We start from the raw sequence: 17,531 nt of genomic DNA, 5'->3' as shown, positions 1-17,531 counted from the left end.
CTCCCCCCCCCCCCCCCCCCCCACACACTCTCTCTCTCTCACACACCCACATACATCTGTTTTGTTAAAGCAGACAAAATTTTGTACTAAATTTTGAGACTAGTTTAATTATTTATCTGGTAATATTTTGTATTTGATTCACTAATTTTCTGGTCATATCATCAGACACAAATGTTGCTGACAGTGGAGGATCTCACAAAACAAAGGGGACAGTTTGTAGGTTGGAAAGCATGGGTGACATTCTTAGAACAATATTCAAAGATGGTAGTAATTCTCATGCCAAATACTACCGCGTGAGTTTGGAAATCGATATTTTTTTGTCATGTTGTTAGAATTTCATCTGCCATTTTACATTTTTGATTGAGAGCTAAATTTTATTGTTACTCATTGAGATCATTGTCTGATGCAAGTCTTCGACTCTTTACATTTTTTTAGGTTCATATCCAGGAAGTTGAAGCGAGTGCTGCAGATGTCTTTAAAGGTTGTATAAAGTTTCCTATCTAATATTAGTGAAGGACTTTCTTTTGCACACTTGATGTGTTGAATTATTTGTGTTCTCATAAGTCACGAGTAGAACATAATTTAAAATTGCAAAATAATGTGACTATTTCTTGTGGCCTTGTGAAAATAATCATACAATTAATATATTTGTTTAAATTTAAAAACAGATCACAACATGTTGAAGTATATTGATTAATAGCTTTGCTTTCCAGCTGCAATGAATCCAAAGCTGGAAGTGACAAGAAACTTTTCCTTGAGTAATAATTGTAGAGTTCATTAATTTTCAAATTGTCGACATGTTCTCATTTGTTCATGATAATGAAATTGAAAAGGAAAGAAAAAAAATGAAAGAACCTGTAGCCCATCCACATAATATTTTGAGATAACAAGCTATGTTAACTGTCGAAAATCTGAATTAATGCACATTTCTTACTGTTCTCTGTCTACATTCATATGCGGGTTCTATTGTAAGTTTTATCTTTTGAATACTCCTTGCACCTCTGTATTTCCTAATATTCATTGACTTTGGATGATGCAGGGAAGTCTACTCGAATACTGAGCTGGTGGTGTTTCAATCCAGGAATTGCCATGGAGGAGTTCTCCAGGCGAGGCGTTGGATCCATCATTTTGACATCTGGCACATTATCACCGCTGGATTCATTTGCCGAGGAATTGAAATTGTAAGTTTCTCTTATCAAGGTTGTTTTTCTTTAAAATCAGATTCTTTCTTGATTTTCAAGTCTGCAATATTTATGTTTGTTTCCTTTTTTATGCAGAGAATTTCCTGTTCGTTTGGAGAATCCTCATGTTATAACAAGGGATCAGATATGGGCAGGAGTGGTACCAGTTGGGCCATCTGGCTATTCTTTTAATTCTTCTTATCACAGTCGTGACTCCGTAGAGTACAAGCAGGAACTTGGCAATGCCATTGGTATGTATTTTATTCCACAAATACAGTATGTTGAGAAATTAGGAGTTTGGAAAAGACGTAGTGCATTTCAAGAACTGTACTACAACATGCAGCAAGTATTTATTTGACAAGATCTCTAAAACTAAAATTTCACGCTTCAGTAAATTTTGCTCGTATTGTGCCGGATGGTCTTCTCATATTTTTCCCATCTTACTACCTTCTGGATCAATGTATAAGCTGCTGGAAAACCACGGTAAGACATATAACACTGAGGAATAAATGGTCTGCTGTGTATATCTTTTTCATTACCGTCTTTCATGCTTTTCAGGGTAATGGGAACTTAATAAATTCCAGTACAATCTGGGAAAGAATATGCAAATTTAAGTTTCCGGTTGTGGAACCCAGGCAATCTTCACTCTTTCCTTTGGCAATTGAAGTAAGTTCTGCAAATACAGATGTCTTCTGTCATTTTTATTACCTTATAATGTCTTCAGCAAACTCTCAGCTGTTCCACTGCTTTATTATCTATATTCTTGCTTTTTTCCATGGATCAGGACTACATGACAAAATTAAAAGTCAAATCAACTTCCGGGGCAGTATTTTTTGCAGTGTGCCGTGGCAAGGTATGTCCTATGTAACACAAAAAGTTTCTTGCTGCTTTACTGCCATTTGGTTTTAGATTTATATATGTGAATTCACTTTCGCTTGGAGCTTTTGAAAGTCTTAAATATGTAAACCTGATGCATCTTTACAGAGTATTCTGGTGTATATCCTATGCTGCAACTTCCTGGTAGAGCATGCTTATGGCGTATATATGTGGATAATGATTATAGATAACATGGTTATTAGGTTTGTGTGTATTATCTGAAAAAGAACAAGATTAGTGTGTTACACACTGATTAGTGGAATGGTACACAACATCTTTTGGAAGTAAAAATGATTCATTTCGATATGTTTTGTGTCTCTTGCTTTCGGGCAGTTCTGTATTTTGAACTTGGTCCACATGCTGCAACTCTGAAGTAGTTCTCTATGGATATAGGTGCAAATGAATATGCTTATGAATGACATATAATACTTATGATGTTTATTTGTTGTCCTGCAACTTGCTAGTGATGTTCTAGAATATATACTTCCACACAAAGTTGCATTCTATTGCCACTGAAATGCAGAAGAACAATGAGAACATCATTAATCTGCTTTTGGTCAACCAAACAAAATATTGGTAAGTTTAGCTAAAAAAACTTCAAGTCGTACAGTTAGTAATATATTTTGTTAGATTCTTGAGTACAATTATATTTTCAGAAATACTGTTACTTGGGTCATTTTCTTCTTTGAGTTATTCTATTCATGTCCAGAAAATGTCTATGACGCATTACTTTGTTGAACTTGTTAGTTTACATTAAGTGAAATATGTTTTTGTTCATGCAGATGGTAACACTTATATCGCTTTTCAATCATTATATTGCACTTTTATAGCTTTTCAATCATATATAATAGGTGAGTGAAGGATTGGATTTTGCTGATCACGCGGGTAGGGCGGTGGTCATCACTGGTATACCATTTGCCACCAGAACTGATCCTAAGGTTTGTTTTACTGTGTCTTTTTCCCTTCATATCCGTTACCATGAATATTCACTCCAGGATAGTCCACTAATTTTAAAGATGCGGAAGATTCTATCCTCTTCAAGTGCTAGATTTCCATAAACCCCAGTGGCTTCTCTAGCTCTGATGGACATCCTTCTGGTCACTTTCTCGATTTAACATATGGTGGATATTTCATTTCCTTTTTCCTCAATGAGAAAAAATGCAATACACAGTCCCAATCCATTGCTAAGATGGAGAAACCCTGATTGAGGGATCCCTCTGTCAATACAGAAATAGAAGTAGCAAGAATTAATTGCTATTTTTCACTTCCATCAATGAACAACATGAACAAGACACTACTTTTCCCTCTTCCATTTCATATTAATATTATTTAGACAATTCTTCAACGTTATATGGTGCAAGACAGGTTCATCTGAAACGTGAGTACTTGGATCAACAAGCACTGTCACAAAAGATAGGCTGCAAGGTAGTACTGAACTAGCAAAATGAAATAATGATATTTGAAGAACTCTATTTTGTCAACATTAATTTGCTACTAATATTGATGAAGTGACAGGGTCTGTATGGAGAAGAGTGGTACACTCAACAAGCATCACGAGCTGTAAATCAGGCTGTTGGTCGAGTCATTCGTCATCGCCATGATTTTGGAGCAATTATATTTTGTGATGAAAGGTTGTTGCCAGCAATTATCTTAAAGATGATCCTTAAATTTTCAACAAGTACAAATTATATTGTTATGTGAGGATGTAGATAAATAGTTTTATTTCACTAAAAAATTAATTTGGTTATGATCAATTGTTTATCTTAATCTTAGAAATGTTTTACTTGTAAACATTTTATTAAACTTCAACAATCCTTCAATTTCTGGCATTGTAAAAATTCAAATTGAGGTATATCACTGCTAAGATAATCGGAATCTTGAAGCATTACAACTGAAAATGGAAAGTGTTCAATTGGAAGACAGAAATGTGATTAAATCTGTAAATATTTTATTAAACTTCAACAATACTTCAATTTCTGGCTTTGTAAAAATTCAAATTGAGGTATATCATCGCTAAGATAATCGGAATCTTGAAGCATTACAACTGAAAATGGAAAGTGTTCAATTGGAAGACGGAAATGTGACTAAATAGGTCCTGGTTACCCTTCGAGGAATAGTGGAATAAGGGAGGGGATTCTCTGCTTTAGACCAGTATCGCCCATAATTCATAAGAACATTCTTCAGCCTTGCAGAGGTAAGGAAGTATCTTAAATGCCTTTGATCATTATAGTAATTTTATAATTTCCGAGCTAGCAATCATGAGGGGTGTTATCTACATTTTGTATTGTGTGCCTAATCTACTGCATAGTGCAGGATATTATTTGTCAGTGATGTAATGACTCTCCTCCCCAGTTTTGTAACATATATTACTGCGGCTCATGTATGTTTCTTCATTTTATTTCCTGTGTCAAGGTTTACAAATTCAAGTCGTCAGTCTCAAATATCACTGTGGATACAACCTCATATCAAAGTACGGTTTGTGGTGTTTTACAGGCTTTTCTTATGCTCCTTTTTCCTTCCCTTCTTTAAAGGTCTGTGCACTTCTGAATGCAGTGTTACACTAAGTTTGGAGATGTAGTTTACATGTTGACTCGTTTCTTTCGAGATGCTGGAGCTGGTAGCCCTACAAAACTAAAAGTAACACGAGTTGAAGATCATGGTAAAATCCCTTATATATATATATATATATATATATGCATTTTCTGATGCTTGTTTCAATTTTCCTTTTTTCTTCTCTAAATGCTTTGCTTATTAATCTAAATCTGTGAATTTCTGATGTGCTTTTCCACATTCTTCTTTGTGATTTTTTTTTTTAGCTGTCAATTCTATTCCATGTCATATATAATGGTAGGTACTTCTTTTCCACACTCTTAAGATAATCAACAACCCTTCTTGGTATACACTCCACTGGTGAATCACAAAATGATATGCTTATACTTGGCAAAGCGTGCCTGTAACTGTATATAGGTGTTTTCATATGATTATACTGTAATAAATGGCTGCCTTAACTTTTGTTTTAATGAACTGAAATTTCGTGTCTGTAAATAGTTAATGTACCTATATATTGACCCATCTATCGAAAGAAGGAAAATGGACATATGGATATTTTAGCATAATCTTTGGAAAGAACCTCTTTGCAAGTTTAATATGAATTGAATATGCAAACCATCTGACACAAACCAAATTTGCTGTTGAAAGACTGTTAATCTTTAGATCATATTTTTTTTTTTTTGTGAATTGGGAAAGCTAAATAGGAACCTTATATTTTGGTAACAAAAGCTCAAGCATGAAGGAGATCATAGTTTCTAACTAATCTTCGGGAATGTTCAAAGATAGATGTGAAAAATGGAAAGGTGATAAAATCTCATGAGTCATTCTTGCAGGAAGCTTAGGTCAAATGGCTATTCGATAAAAAGCTGAGATGGATGATTGCATCAGTTCATATTTCATGGTCCTTTTTGTATGTGACATGGCAATATCTTCCTGAAAATGCTCCAATTGTGTCTCCTTTTGATATTCTACCTGGTTGCTTTTGCTTTGTAAAGGTGGACTTGAGATCCTGAAAATGCTCCAATTGTGTCTCCTTTTGATATTCTACCTAGTTGCTATTGCATGGGCATCTAAAGATTATTTGTAAAGGTGGACTCGAGATTCTGTGATCTTATATTTTATGGATATTTGATTTCTATAGCTTTACTGAGTTGTGCCCCCATACATTCTATAGCTCCTCCAGCACAAGCTAAATAGATTCTTATGATTGGTTATTATAAGTTCATTCAACGTATGTTCTTAACGGACCCTGAATGTGAAATAACTTTTAAGGAAAAAAGCAAAGTCCAACTTGCCTATTATGCCAATTCCAAATAAAAATTGGAGTGTGTATATTTGTGTGTTTGGAATAGGCCCCTAGATTTCTCATGTAAATTTTTTATATTATTTGGTAAAATAGATCCCTTTATAATAATATATATTTTACATTGTTTTTCTTGATATTTTATATTTAATGAGAATTGTGAACAATACTTTGTCATCTGCAGAAACTATAAATAGGTCAAAAAGCTCCCAACTTTTGAACAAACTTCACCTTGAAAAGCATCTTGCTCCCATGGTAAATTTTAATTGGTCATTGATACTTCTTTCTTATCATAATGATAATCAACTAACTTGGTAAATCTTTATTTTCTTTCTGTGATTATGTCCTCAGACCACATCCACGGCTGCAACTTGTTCTTTGGAATCTATGGCCTCTTCCTGCCAAGTCAAAGGAGGCAACTTATCTAACCAGCTAAGGGAAATACTTCCTGCCAATCGCTCGTCTTTAATGTCAGACAAGCTTATTCAGGATTCAGCTTTGAAGCGTTCGACTAATTTGAAACATTTGGATAAGAATTTTTTAACCACTGGACTGAATAGCACACAATCTAACAAGCAGAAAATAGTTAAATTGACCCCTGAAGTATCGTTGGATGATAAAGATAATGAACTGCTAGCACTTTATGCTTTGAAGAAGCGTAAATTACTTATAGAAGGACCGGATCAGACCCAACTTTATAAGAAGTCTGATGGGGATTCTACTTATTCAGCAGAACAGAATTGTCCACAATTTTCTAGGACTGGTAGCTCTCAGAATCCTCAAGCTACTTGCAATGCTGTGGAGGAGAGAGGATCAGCTTTTCTGGTCCAGGTGAAGTGCTTTGATCCTTTCACCGTTCTATTTCTATGTGGTTTGTGTAAACTCACTACAGAATTGTATTTAACCCGTCCTGATTACTCGTGCAATTGATTTGCACAAGTACATTGATTTTCTTTATCATAGGACTATGCAGCAAAGAAATTATTAGAGGTGTCAATGTCTAATACATTACACCAGTGGAGGAGCCAGGATTTTCGAACCCGTTGTTTGCAGCCACGAGCTGTAACCTTTACCACTAAGCTATACAAACATTCATCTCAAAAAACTAAAATGTGTAATATATATGTATATTGAAAACGTTCTAGAAATTTTTTTAAAATGTTGCCCCTTCCCATCGTCTATTATATGCCGGCAGGAAAATGAGAAAAGTTTTCATGATTCAAAGAAATGAAAAATGTGAGACAATCTATCAATTAGAATCTTTCAAGAAAATCAAAGAGCGCAGTGAGTTCAATACATAAACTCCCTTTTTGTGGGTTCCAACAGAGTGATTTGAGCTTCCGTGTTCTCTCTTCTCCCACAAAGTTAAATATGATCAATAAGTGCTACATTCTTGGAACATTCTATTACATATTTACATTGATGTCTGCATTAATGACCCTAGTGATGTCATTCGGGTGTCTGTCATAATAATCAGTGTTGTTTAGTTTGAAAAGTTAATAATGGATACTTACAGCTTCATCAAATTCTGAAACAGTTTACGTATATGAAGCTGGAAATTATTGATGTGAACAAATGTCATTTTAGGCAAACCTTGATGGCTTGGCCCAAAACTTTTATTGTTTTTATTGTAATAACTCAATTCTCTCAATATTTGGCTCTTTTGCTGGAAATTGAGATCTCTAAAACTGCATGACTTACAGGTCCGCGAAAAACTCACTGATGCAGAATATAAAGAATTTGTGGGCTTTATGAAGGCGCTAAAATCTAACGCAATGAAAATACGCCATGTTTTGCAATCTATTGCAAAATTATTCTCTCTTCCAGACAGGCACTCACTACTGTACGGGTATGGAGTTAACAAGTGACAATTTCCTTATTGCTACATTTTTGTTATGTATACAGTCATGCTTTCATCACAACTTGCTAGTTCTCCCCAGTTATATTCAGTTCCTAGGCAGTCAGCATTGCACGAGCAAGATACTAGAATAGTTACTTTTTGTAATATCATGCAAATTTTACCTTATTTTCCTATTATTGTAATGATTACATTGATAAGTCTAGCTATCTACATTGATTGAATCCGTTCAGTGTTTAATAAAAACAACTTAATTGGTCACCTAAGAGAGATTAACCACATTGATAGATATGCAGTTGTTTTGTTCGGATTCCTTCAGTCTCTCTCGTTCTGGGTTTTACATTTTTTTGTTGTTGTTCTGTGTGTGTGTGTGTGTGGGTAGGTGGGGGGAGGGGGGGAGTTGTTTGGTATGATGGCCAATAGTCTCCAAAAGTTTGTAATGATATGGATAGAATGAAGGTGGATACTTTTTTGTGTCAACTCATTATACAAACAAATCTCCATCTCCTTGAGAAAGATCTCACTCACTAAATTTTTCTTTTTCGTTGTTGACAGATTCAAGGATTATGTTCCCGCGAAATATAAGTCTTTCTATGAGCGATACTTGTTGGCTAATCATGAAGCACAGTAAGGAACTTGTCTACCAAGTGAATAGACATTTTATGTTCACATTTCTCTCCTATTATGAAAACTCCTTGAGTTTAATAATTGATTATAAATAAAATTCTGATAAGATAAATGGTGGTTGTTCCTTTTCTGGCTATGTGTAAATACTAGCTTCTCTCTTAAAAATTAAATAGCAATCATGCAGGAAAAAATCACCCGATGAAGCAATGACTGCCTCGGGCAAAATTTATTGTAATTCCATGTTCTAATTATTAACATAAAACTAACCTTATCCCGTATAAAGGTGGCGTTGGCAACATGATTTCCTTTTCACCACTCCACTTGATATCTGATGTACACATCTACAACTAGATACTCAGCAACCACAAGAGGCCTAGTTTTGATCTATCCCTCAATCTTCTAATCCGTTCTATTAAGATCATGTCACTCTAGTTAGACCGCTTTAGTCGTGATGTTCTTCATAGAACATGCTTTTTTCTGATAGTAAGTATTGCTGTATGCATGGCTGCTCTTGTTTTTGAGTATCAATTTTTACTGTTCATCAAACAGAAGTTCTAATGGACGAGTATCCAGGAGAAAATAACCCTTAAACATCTGGTCGTAGAATCTTATCAATGACTGGGGAATTAATATAGTGAAAGAAAACTGAAAGGGGAATGAAAGGGAAAGATGACGACTTATCTTTTGGTTCACTAGTACTCAATTTCAGATGTTCTTGAGAGCTCAGATGAATAACCGACTAGTATTCTATAAAATTCTCTAACTAACTTACAATCTGAAGTACCTATAATGCTAAACTACATAACTTTGTTACACCCTGTCTTCATTTGCAGAGTACCTGACAACAACGTTCCAAGAGAATTATAATTTGTCTATCCGTGATGGATAAAGTTCAGTTTTATTGCACTATTTATCTGCAAAGGGGATTCAAGTAGCATGGTACGTGCTGTTCCATAGCAGTATTGTATAATCTTACTGTGTGTTTGTTGCACTAAAGAAGTTAAAATCTTTTCTATTGTAGTGGATATATCCAAACATGCTCTTAATTTTCAGTAGAAAAATGCATAAATTGAAGTTAACACCCATCGTGCAGTGGTCTCTGCAGCCTACCTGGTGCTAAAGATGGAGTTCGAGCTGCCACAGGTGAACGAGCAAGAATTTGAGATGCAAAATTTCAATTCCGTTCACAAAGCAGAGTTGAGGTATTGTGCTTATACGCCCATCTCTTCATTGTAAAAGTTATTTTGCATCGATAGAATGTTTTTCAGATGCAGTTGTTTTGTTCGGATTCCTTCAGTCTCTCTCGTTCTGGGTTTTACATTTTTTTGTTGTTGTTCTGTGTGTGTGTGTGTGTGGGTAGGTGGGGGGAGGGGGGGAGTTGTTTGGTATGATGGCCAATAGTCTCCAAAAGTTTGTAATGATATGGATAGAATGAAGGTGGATACTTTTTTGTGTCAACTCATTATACAAACAAATCTCCATCTCCTTGAGAAAGATCTCACTCACTAAATTTTTCTTTTTCGTTGTTGACAGATTCAAGGATTATGTTCCCGCGAAATATAAGTCTTTCTATGAGCGATACTTGTTGGCTAATCATGAAGCACAGTAAGGAACTTGTCTACCAAGTGAATAGACATTTTATGTTCACATTTCTCTCCTATTATGAAAACTCCTTGAGTTTAATAATTGATTATAAATAAAATTCTGATAAGATAAATGGTGGTTGTTCCTTTTCTGGCTATGTGTAAATACTAGCTTCTCTCTTAAAAATTAAATAGCAATCATGCAGGAAAAAATCACCCGATGAAGCAATGACTGCCTCGGGCAAAATTTATTGTAATTCCATGTTCTAATTATTAACATAAAACTAACCTTATCCCGTATAAAGGTGGCGTTGGCAACATGATTTCCTTTTCACCACTCCACTTGATATCTGATGTACACATCTACAACTAGATACTCAGCAACCACAAGAGGCCTAGTTTTGATCTATCCCTCAATCTTCTAATCCGTTCTATTAAGATCATGTCACTCTAGTTAGACCGCTTTAGTCGTGATGTTCTTCATAGAACATGCTTTTTTCTGATAGTAAGTATTGCTGTATGCATGGCTGCTCTTGTTTTTGAGTATCAATTTTTACTGTTCATCAAACAGAAGTTCTAATGGACGAGTATCCAGGAGAAAATAACCCTTAAACATCTGGTCGTAGAATCTTATCAATGACTGGGGAATTAATATAGTGAAAGAAAACTGAAAGGGGAATGAAAGGGAAAGATGACGACTTATCTTTTGGTTCACTAGTACTCAATTTCAGATGTTCTTGAGAGCTCAGATGAATAACCGACTAGTATTCTATAAAATTCTCTAACTAACTTACAATCTGAAGTACCTATAATGCTAAACTACATAACTTTGTTACACCCTGTCTTCATTTGCAGAGTACCTGACAACAACGTTCCAAGAGAATTATAATTTGTCTATCCGTGATGGATAAAGTTCAGTTTTATTGCACTATTTATCTGCAAAGGGGATTCAAGTAGCATGGTACGTGCTGTTCCATAGCAGTATTGTATAATCTTACTGTGTGTTTGTTGCACTAAAGAAGTTAAAATCTTTTCTATTGTAGTGGATATATCCAAACATGCTCTTAATTTTCAGTAGAAAAATGCATAAATTGAAGTTAACACCCATCGTGCAGTGGTCTCTGCAGCCTACCTGGTGCTAAAGATGGAGTTCGAGCTGCCACAGGTGAACGAGCAAGAATTTGAGATGCAAAATTTCAATTCCGTTCACAAAGCAGAGTTGAGGTATTGTGCTTATACGCCCATCTCTTCATTGTAAAAGTTATTTTGCATCGATAGAATGTTTTTCAGATGTATCATTGTTTCAAACAAGAAACAATATTAGATTGTGATGTATTTCATAAATCCTGTATATTAAGCCTAATTGCCATTGAAGAGGTTCTTAGCAGTTATTTCACCCACTTGAATAAATTAAGAAATAGGAACTCTTTTTAACTTGTATTCTTGATAGTATTTGATAACGAAGATGATAACTTTTTAGTGTTGCTATTGCTGATTTGCTATAATGTTACGTTATTATTTTAGAACTTATTTAGTCGAAATTAGCTATATATTATGTTATGAAAAATAATTACAAATACGTCATAATAAACATCCACAACAAAATACACTTAACTCAATGAACCTTTTGAAGTTCTCATAGACGATGGTACATAAGCAATAAACGGGTTAAGATCCTGGTTGATCTTTAAATTTTTATGTTGCTTGCTAAAAGTTCAATTTTTAGATTGTACAAAGCAACCCTGCTTTTGAATTATGTACATTGTCAGTTCCGGCAGTTAGTTTTCATCACCCTTGCATTATCGTAGAGCATTCTCTTTTTTAAAGTGTCAACCTTTAAAATTATGTTCTAAAAGATTCTTTAAATTAATATTTTAATTTAGAAAGGAGAGTCAAACTCATTCTCTATGATTAAATGGATTCAAAGCGTTTCAATTTTCAATGTAGAAAAATAATAAAATATTTTAAAGGAAAGTTAGTTAAAATAAAATATAAAGGAAAATGATAATTATTTTTTTATGAGTAGTAAAATTAAGTGTTAAATATAAATAGCTTATTGGAGTATTTTAAAATTTTAACTCTATAATTTTATAAATGCTCTTCAAATGATAAAATATGTTCTTAAAAAATAGAGGAATATTTTAGAGGATGTTAAAATTTCCTGCACTATTTATCTGCAAAGGGGATTCAAGTAGCATGGTACGTGCTGTTCCATAGCAGTATTGTATAATCTTACTGTGTGTTTGTTGCACTAAAGAAGTTAAAATCTTTTCTATTGTAGTGGATATATCCAAACATGCTCTTAATTTTCAGTAGAAAAATGCATAAATTGAAGTTAACACCCATCGTGCAGTGGTCTCTGCAGCCTACCTGGTACTAAAGATGGAGTTCGAGCTGCCACGGGTGAACGAGCAAGAATTTGAGATGCAAAATTTCAATTCCGTTCACAAAGCAGAGTTCAGGTATTGTGCTTATACGCCCATCTCTTCATTGTAAAAGTTATTTTACATCGATAGAATGTTTTTCAGATTGTATCATTGTTTCAAACAAGAAACAATATTAGATTGTGATGTATTTCATAAATCCTGTATATTAAGCCTAATTGCCATTGAAGAGGTTCTTAGCAGTTATTTCACCCACTTGAATAAATTAAGAAATAGGAACTCTTTTTAACTTGTATTCTTGATAGTATTTGATAATGAAGATGATGACTTTTTAGTGTTGCTATTGCTAATTTGCTATAATGTTACGTTATTATTTTAAAACTTATTTAGTCGAAATTAGCTATATATTATGTTATGAAAAATAATTACAAATACGTCATAATAAACATCAACGACAAAATACATTTAACTCAATCAACCTTTTGAAGTTCTCATAGACGATGGTACATAAGCAATAAACGGGTTAAGATCCTGGTTGGTCTTTAAATTTTTATGTTGCTTGCTAAAAGTTCAATTTTTAGATTGTACAAAGCAACCCTGCTTTTGAATTATGTACATTGTCAGTTCCGGCAGTTAGTTTTCATCACCCTTGCATTATCGTAGAGCATTCTCTTTTTTAAAGTGTCAACCTTTAAAATTATGTTCTAAAAGATTCTTTAAATTAATATTTTAATTTAAAAAGGAGAGTCAAACTCATTCTCTATGATTAAATGCATTCAAAGCGTTTCAATTTTCAATGTAGAAAAATAAAAAAATACTTTAAAGGAAAGTTAGTTAAAATAAAAATATAAAGGAAAATGATAATTTTTTTTAAAGAGTAGTAAAATTAAGTGTTAAATATAAATAGCTTATTGGAGTATTTTAAAATTTTAACTCTATAATTTTATAAATGCTCTTCAAATGATAGAATATGCTCTTAAAAAATAGAGGAATATTTTAGAGGATGTTAAAATTTCCCACCTCGAATGGTAAATGGAGCAAGGATGGAGAATATGGTTCTTGTCTCAAATTTTTTGAATCTTGAATTATATATATATGATTTTCAATTTAAATCTTATTTAAAAAGTAAAGAATAAAATAAATAGAATAATTAAACAAAACGATGAATATGGATTTTTCTCCTATCCGAGTATCCTGTTCTCATCTTGTTCTTGTTCAGGTCATTTGTCATAAATATCCATGTTGGTCATAAAAGTTCATAAAAATTTTATGGTGCTTGCAAAAGATTCATAATTTTGAAATTATAAAAATTTGGACGACTTCAATATTAGTCATTGAATAGATTTTGTTAATTCCCACTATCGATAAACCGTGTAATGCTATTTATAGCCTACAATTATAGTAGTCACTATAAAAGATAACTTATTATTGAAATTAGCTTATTGTTTAAGAAAAATTCTAGAAAATTAATTCCTCTAATAACAAGTTGACACATAAAATGATTACTATAATCGCTGACCATGAACAGATTGAATTGGCAAATATAAGTTTGATATGTTTGTCTACACATTCAAGTCCTCCTTGACCAAAAATTGAGATTAAAAATAGTTGAGAAAAGCCAGATTTCCATTAAAAAAAAAAAAAAAAGTGTTGACCTTGGTTCTTAGCAGTTATTTCACCCACTTGAATAAATTAAGAAATAGGAACTCTTTTTAACTTGTATTCTTGATAGTATTTGATAATGAAGATGATGACTTTTTAGTGTTGCTATTGCTAATTTGCTATAATGTTACGTTATTATTTTAAAACTTATTTAGTCGAAATTAGCTATATATTATGTTATGAAAAATAATTACAAATACGTCATAATAAACATCAACGACAAAATACATTTAACTCAATCAACCTTTTGAAGTTCTCATAGACGATGGTACATAAGCAATAAACGGGTTAAGATCCTGGTTGGTCTTTAAATTTTTATGTTGCTTGCTAAAAGTTCAATTTTTAGATTGTACAAAGCAATCCTGCTTTTGAATTATGTACATTGTCGGTTCCGGCAGTTAGTTTTCATCACCCTTGCATTATCGTAGAGCATTCTCTTTTTTAAAGTGTCAACCTTTAAAATTATGTTCTAAAAGATTCTTTAAATTAATATTTTAATTTAAAAAGGAGAGTCAAACTCATTCTCTATGATTAAATGCATTCAAAGCGTTTCAATTTTCAATGTAGAAAAATAAAAAAATACTTTAAAGGAAAGTTAGTTAAAATAAAAATATAAAGGAAAATGATAATTTTTTTTAAAGAGTAGTAAAATTAAGTGTTAAATATAAATAGTTTATTGGAGTATTTTAAAATTTAAAATTTATAATTTTATAAATGCTCTTCAAATGATAGAATATGCTCTTAAAAAATAGAGGAATATTTTAGAGGATGTTAAAATTTCCCACCTCGAATGGTAAATGGAGCAAGGATGGAGAATATGGTTCTTGTCTCAAATTTTTTGAATCTTGAATTATATATATATGATTTTCAATTTAAATCTTATTTAAAAAGTAAAGAATAAAATAAATAGAATAATTAAACAAAACGATGAATATGGATTTTTCTCCTATCCGAGTATCCTGTTCTCATCTTGTTCTTGTTCAGGTCATTTGTCATAAATATCCATGTTGGTCATAAAAGTTCATAAAAATTTTATGGTGCTTGCAAAAGATTCATAATTTTGAAATTATAAAAATTTGGACGACTTCAATATTAGTCATTGAATAGATTTTGTTAATTCCCACTATCGATAAACCGTGTAATGCTATTTATAGCCTACAATTATAGTAGTCACTATAAAAGATAACTTATTATTGAAATTAGCTTATTGTTTAAGAAAAATTCTAGAAAATTAATTCCTCTAATAACAAGTTGACACATAAAATGATTACTATAATCGCTGACCATGAACAGATTGAATTGGCAAATATAAGTTTGATATGTTTGTCTACACATTCAAGTCCTCCTTGACCAAAAATTGAGATTAAAAATAGTTGAGAAAAGCCAGATTTCCATTAAAAAAAAAAAAAAAAGTGTTGACCTTGCAAAAAAATAAAATTTATATAGAATGGGCCTTTATCCAAGTAGCTAAGAAAACGGGCATTAATGGTGATGAGAATTTCTCAAGAACACATGCTGTTTAAATTATTCCTCTTCTGCATCCATTATTTTAAAGTTTTTTTTAACCCACTTTGTCATGCCTATTCTCAACTGTAGCACCAGAATTTGTCCCCTCAATTCAATTATAAAATAGATAAGCCTGCCAGGTTCAATTAATACGTACATAGGATTCCATTTTATTTGTATATAGTCAAGCTTTGACCCTATTATAAGAAACGGGTAAAAGAGAATATAGGGAAGTCACGTTCGTTCGATACATTGAATTAAATCCAATTAAGAAAAAATAATAAATTTCTTTTCGATGCTATCAGATATTAAGACTTTCATGCACACAAGCTTGAAAAATAATGGATTATTTATCACTAAGTATTGCTGGCACCAACAATAAATTAATTAATGATTATTTAATGGGGAATTTAGGTGTGTAGAGTAGATTTAAATTTATCTATGGCAAAGGAAATAAGAATTTATCCCTCCTACCCAACAAATAAATAATACAGAACATATATTTTTAATGATAACTGAATTGGCATATTATAATCCTATTTGAGTTTATAATCAAATCTATAAACAGAATTGGTATAATTCTAATATTATTAGTTGGTAGTGAAAAAAAAAACCTCCATTTTCAACCACCTAACTCTACATTTTCTTGTACAATAGCTAGCATTTATGTAATGTACCTATTTAGTTGGAAAAAGTATTACACAAATAAAGAAATGATTTTGTATTCCATTTCTTTAGTAATCGAGTTTTCTCATATATTAGACTAAACAAAAGGGAAAATTGCAACAAACTTTGTTTTGCTGTCTAATTCATTGTATCGAATATCTCCTTCATATAATTCGTATCACTTACAGCTTATGATATTTTTTCTTTTATTTAAAAATACATAAAAAGGGATCCTTGCTGGATTATCATTGCCATTTACGAGTTACTTCAACATCAATGCAGAAAAGTCAACAAAAGATAGAGTAGGAATAATCTCCAAGGCATCATACCTGTCAAGAAAATGAAATCTGTAAAGCATCTTCCATTTCTTGCAAATAAAATGAGCACAACAAAAGAACAACGCAGTATAACAGATTAATTTAGCCATAAATTTCGGTTCGACTTCACAAATTGTTTACACGACTTCGTTCAATTTGTAGCTACACTCCAAAAAAAGATCTAACAAAGTCGATACAAGAAAGAAGAAGACACCAAATGATGGATTATTATTAGCTTATGATAATCAAATCATTAATTCATTCTTCTCAAAGATTCTTGATGGAACAGCGAAACGAGCCGAAAAAGATCGAGAAAGTTCATCGTGATTTGCCCACATTAAGCCCTGATCAAAATTTTGTGCATAAGAATATGGATCATAAGTGAATCTCATTGAATTTGAGCAACTGAACTTTCTTCTCTTCTCTTTCTTGATCTTCCTCCATAACATTGTCCAAATGGGAGCTTTCGAGTTGTTTACCGACAAATCATACGGTGTGAATCGCTCAAAGGAGTCGAGTCGACCACCCCATAGGACGTCGTTGCAGCAGCAGCACCATTTTCCAGCACCCATTGTGAAGAGAAAACCAGTGGTGTTGTGAATTTCTGTGTGGGGATATAAGGAGTTGGGGTAGGTGTTTTATAGAGAAGGAGAATAAATGCATGGATGGACTAATTATAGGTAGATTATGATATATCTGTATCTGAATTTGTACACTTCTCAGTCAATACTTTTTGCTTGTGAACAAGTGTGCACAATGGACCAATAATGGACATGTGACTTTTTTCAATTTTGAGGGGCAAACTTGTCATTTGGTTCAAGTATGATTATATTTTTGTAAAGTTGCATTATAGTCCCTACTTCTTGTCGTAACGGCAAGTTTGTCCCGACCTTTAACCACTTCTCAATGACGAAAACTATCCAAATCTCCATCTAATTGTCAAATTGCCCTTCATTGGCCAATTTTACAATTGGGCTATTGTCCATTAAATTGGACTGAGACATATTTTCATAAGAGA

At 32.8% G+C, this 17,531-nt stretch overlaps 1 protein-coding gene and 2 long non-coding RNA genes across 3 annotated transcripts in view; all 3 read left to right on the top strand.

Moving 5' to 3' along the window:
• Window positions 1-9,654, top strand: part of LOC111406422 (regulator of telomere elongation helicase 1-like) — a 22,554-nt gene extending 12,900 nt beyond the window's left edge. Inside the window, exons 8-25 of the mRNA XM_023035851.1 lie at window positions 166-293; window positions 436-481; window positions 1,040-1,181; window positions 1,278-1,432; window positions 1,573-1,664; window positions 1,740-1,847; window positions 1,966-2,034; window positions 2,909-2,995; window positions 3,423-3,482; window positions 3,573-3,688; window positions 4,470-4,527; window positions 4,611-4,716; window positions 6,095-6,165; window positions 6,262-6,741; window positions 7,614-7,759; window positions 8,324-8,395; window positions 9,229-9,334; window positions 9,489-9,654. Of these exons, the coding sequence (XP_022891619.1) occupies window positions 166-293; window positions 436-481; window positions 1,040-1,181; window positions 1,278-1,432; window positions 1,573-1,664; window positions 1,740-1,847; window positions 1,966-2,034; window positions 2,909-2,995; window positions 3,423-3,482; window positions 3,573-3,688; window positions 4,470-4,527; window positions 4,611-4,716; window positions 6,095-6,165; window positions 6,262-6,741; window positions 7,614-7,759; window positions 8,324-8,395; window positions 9,229-9,262 (1,970 nt within the window). The 3' untranslated portion in view covers window positions 9,263-9,334; window positions 9,489-9,654. The remainder of the gene's footprint in view (window positions 1-165; window positions 294-435; window positions 482-1,039; window positions 1,182-1,277; window positions 1,433-1,572; window positions 1,665-1,739; window positions 1,848-1,965; window positions 2,035-2,908; window positions 2,996-3,422; window positions 3,483-3,572; window positions 3,689-4,469; window positions 4,528-4,610; window positions 4,717-6,094; window positions 6,166-6,261; window positions 6,742-7,613; window positions 7,760-8,323; window positions 8,396-9,228; window positions 9,335-9,488) is intronic.
• A 172-nt stretch (window positions 9,655-9,826) lies between these two features.
• LOC111405161 lies at window positions 9,827-11,412 on the top strand. The gene is made up of 3 exons (XR_002704752.1): window positions 9,827-10,000; window positions 10,834-10,939; window positions 11,094-11,412. It is a non-coding gene; the product is annotated as an uncharacterized LOC111405161 (long non-coding RNA).
• A 725-nt stretch (window positions 11,413-12,137) lies between these two features.
• On the top strand, window positions 12,138-12,705 carry LOC111405162. The gene is made up of 2 exons (XR_002704753.1): window positions 12,138-12,177; window positions 12,332-12,705. It is a non-coding gene; the product is annotated as an uncharacterized LOC111405162 (long non-coding RNA).
• The last annotated feature ends 4,826 nt before the right edge of the window (window positions 12,706-17,531 follow it).

Source organism: Olea europaea, chromosome 12, assembly GCF_002742605.1.
Source record: "Olea europaea var. sylvestris chromosome 12, O_europaea_v1, whole genome shotgun sequence".
NCBI lineage: Eukaryota > Viridiplantae > Streptophyta > Magnoliopsida > Lamiales > Oleaceae > Olea > Olea europaea.
The sequence above is the reverse complement of the archived record's forward strand: the minus strand, read 5'-3'. Positions and strand labels throughout refer to the sequence as shown.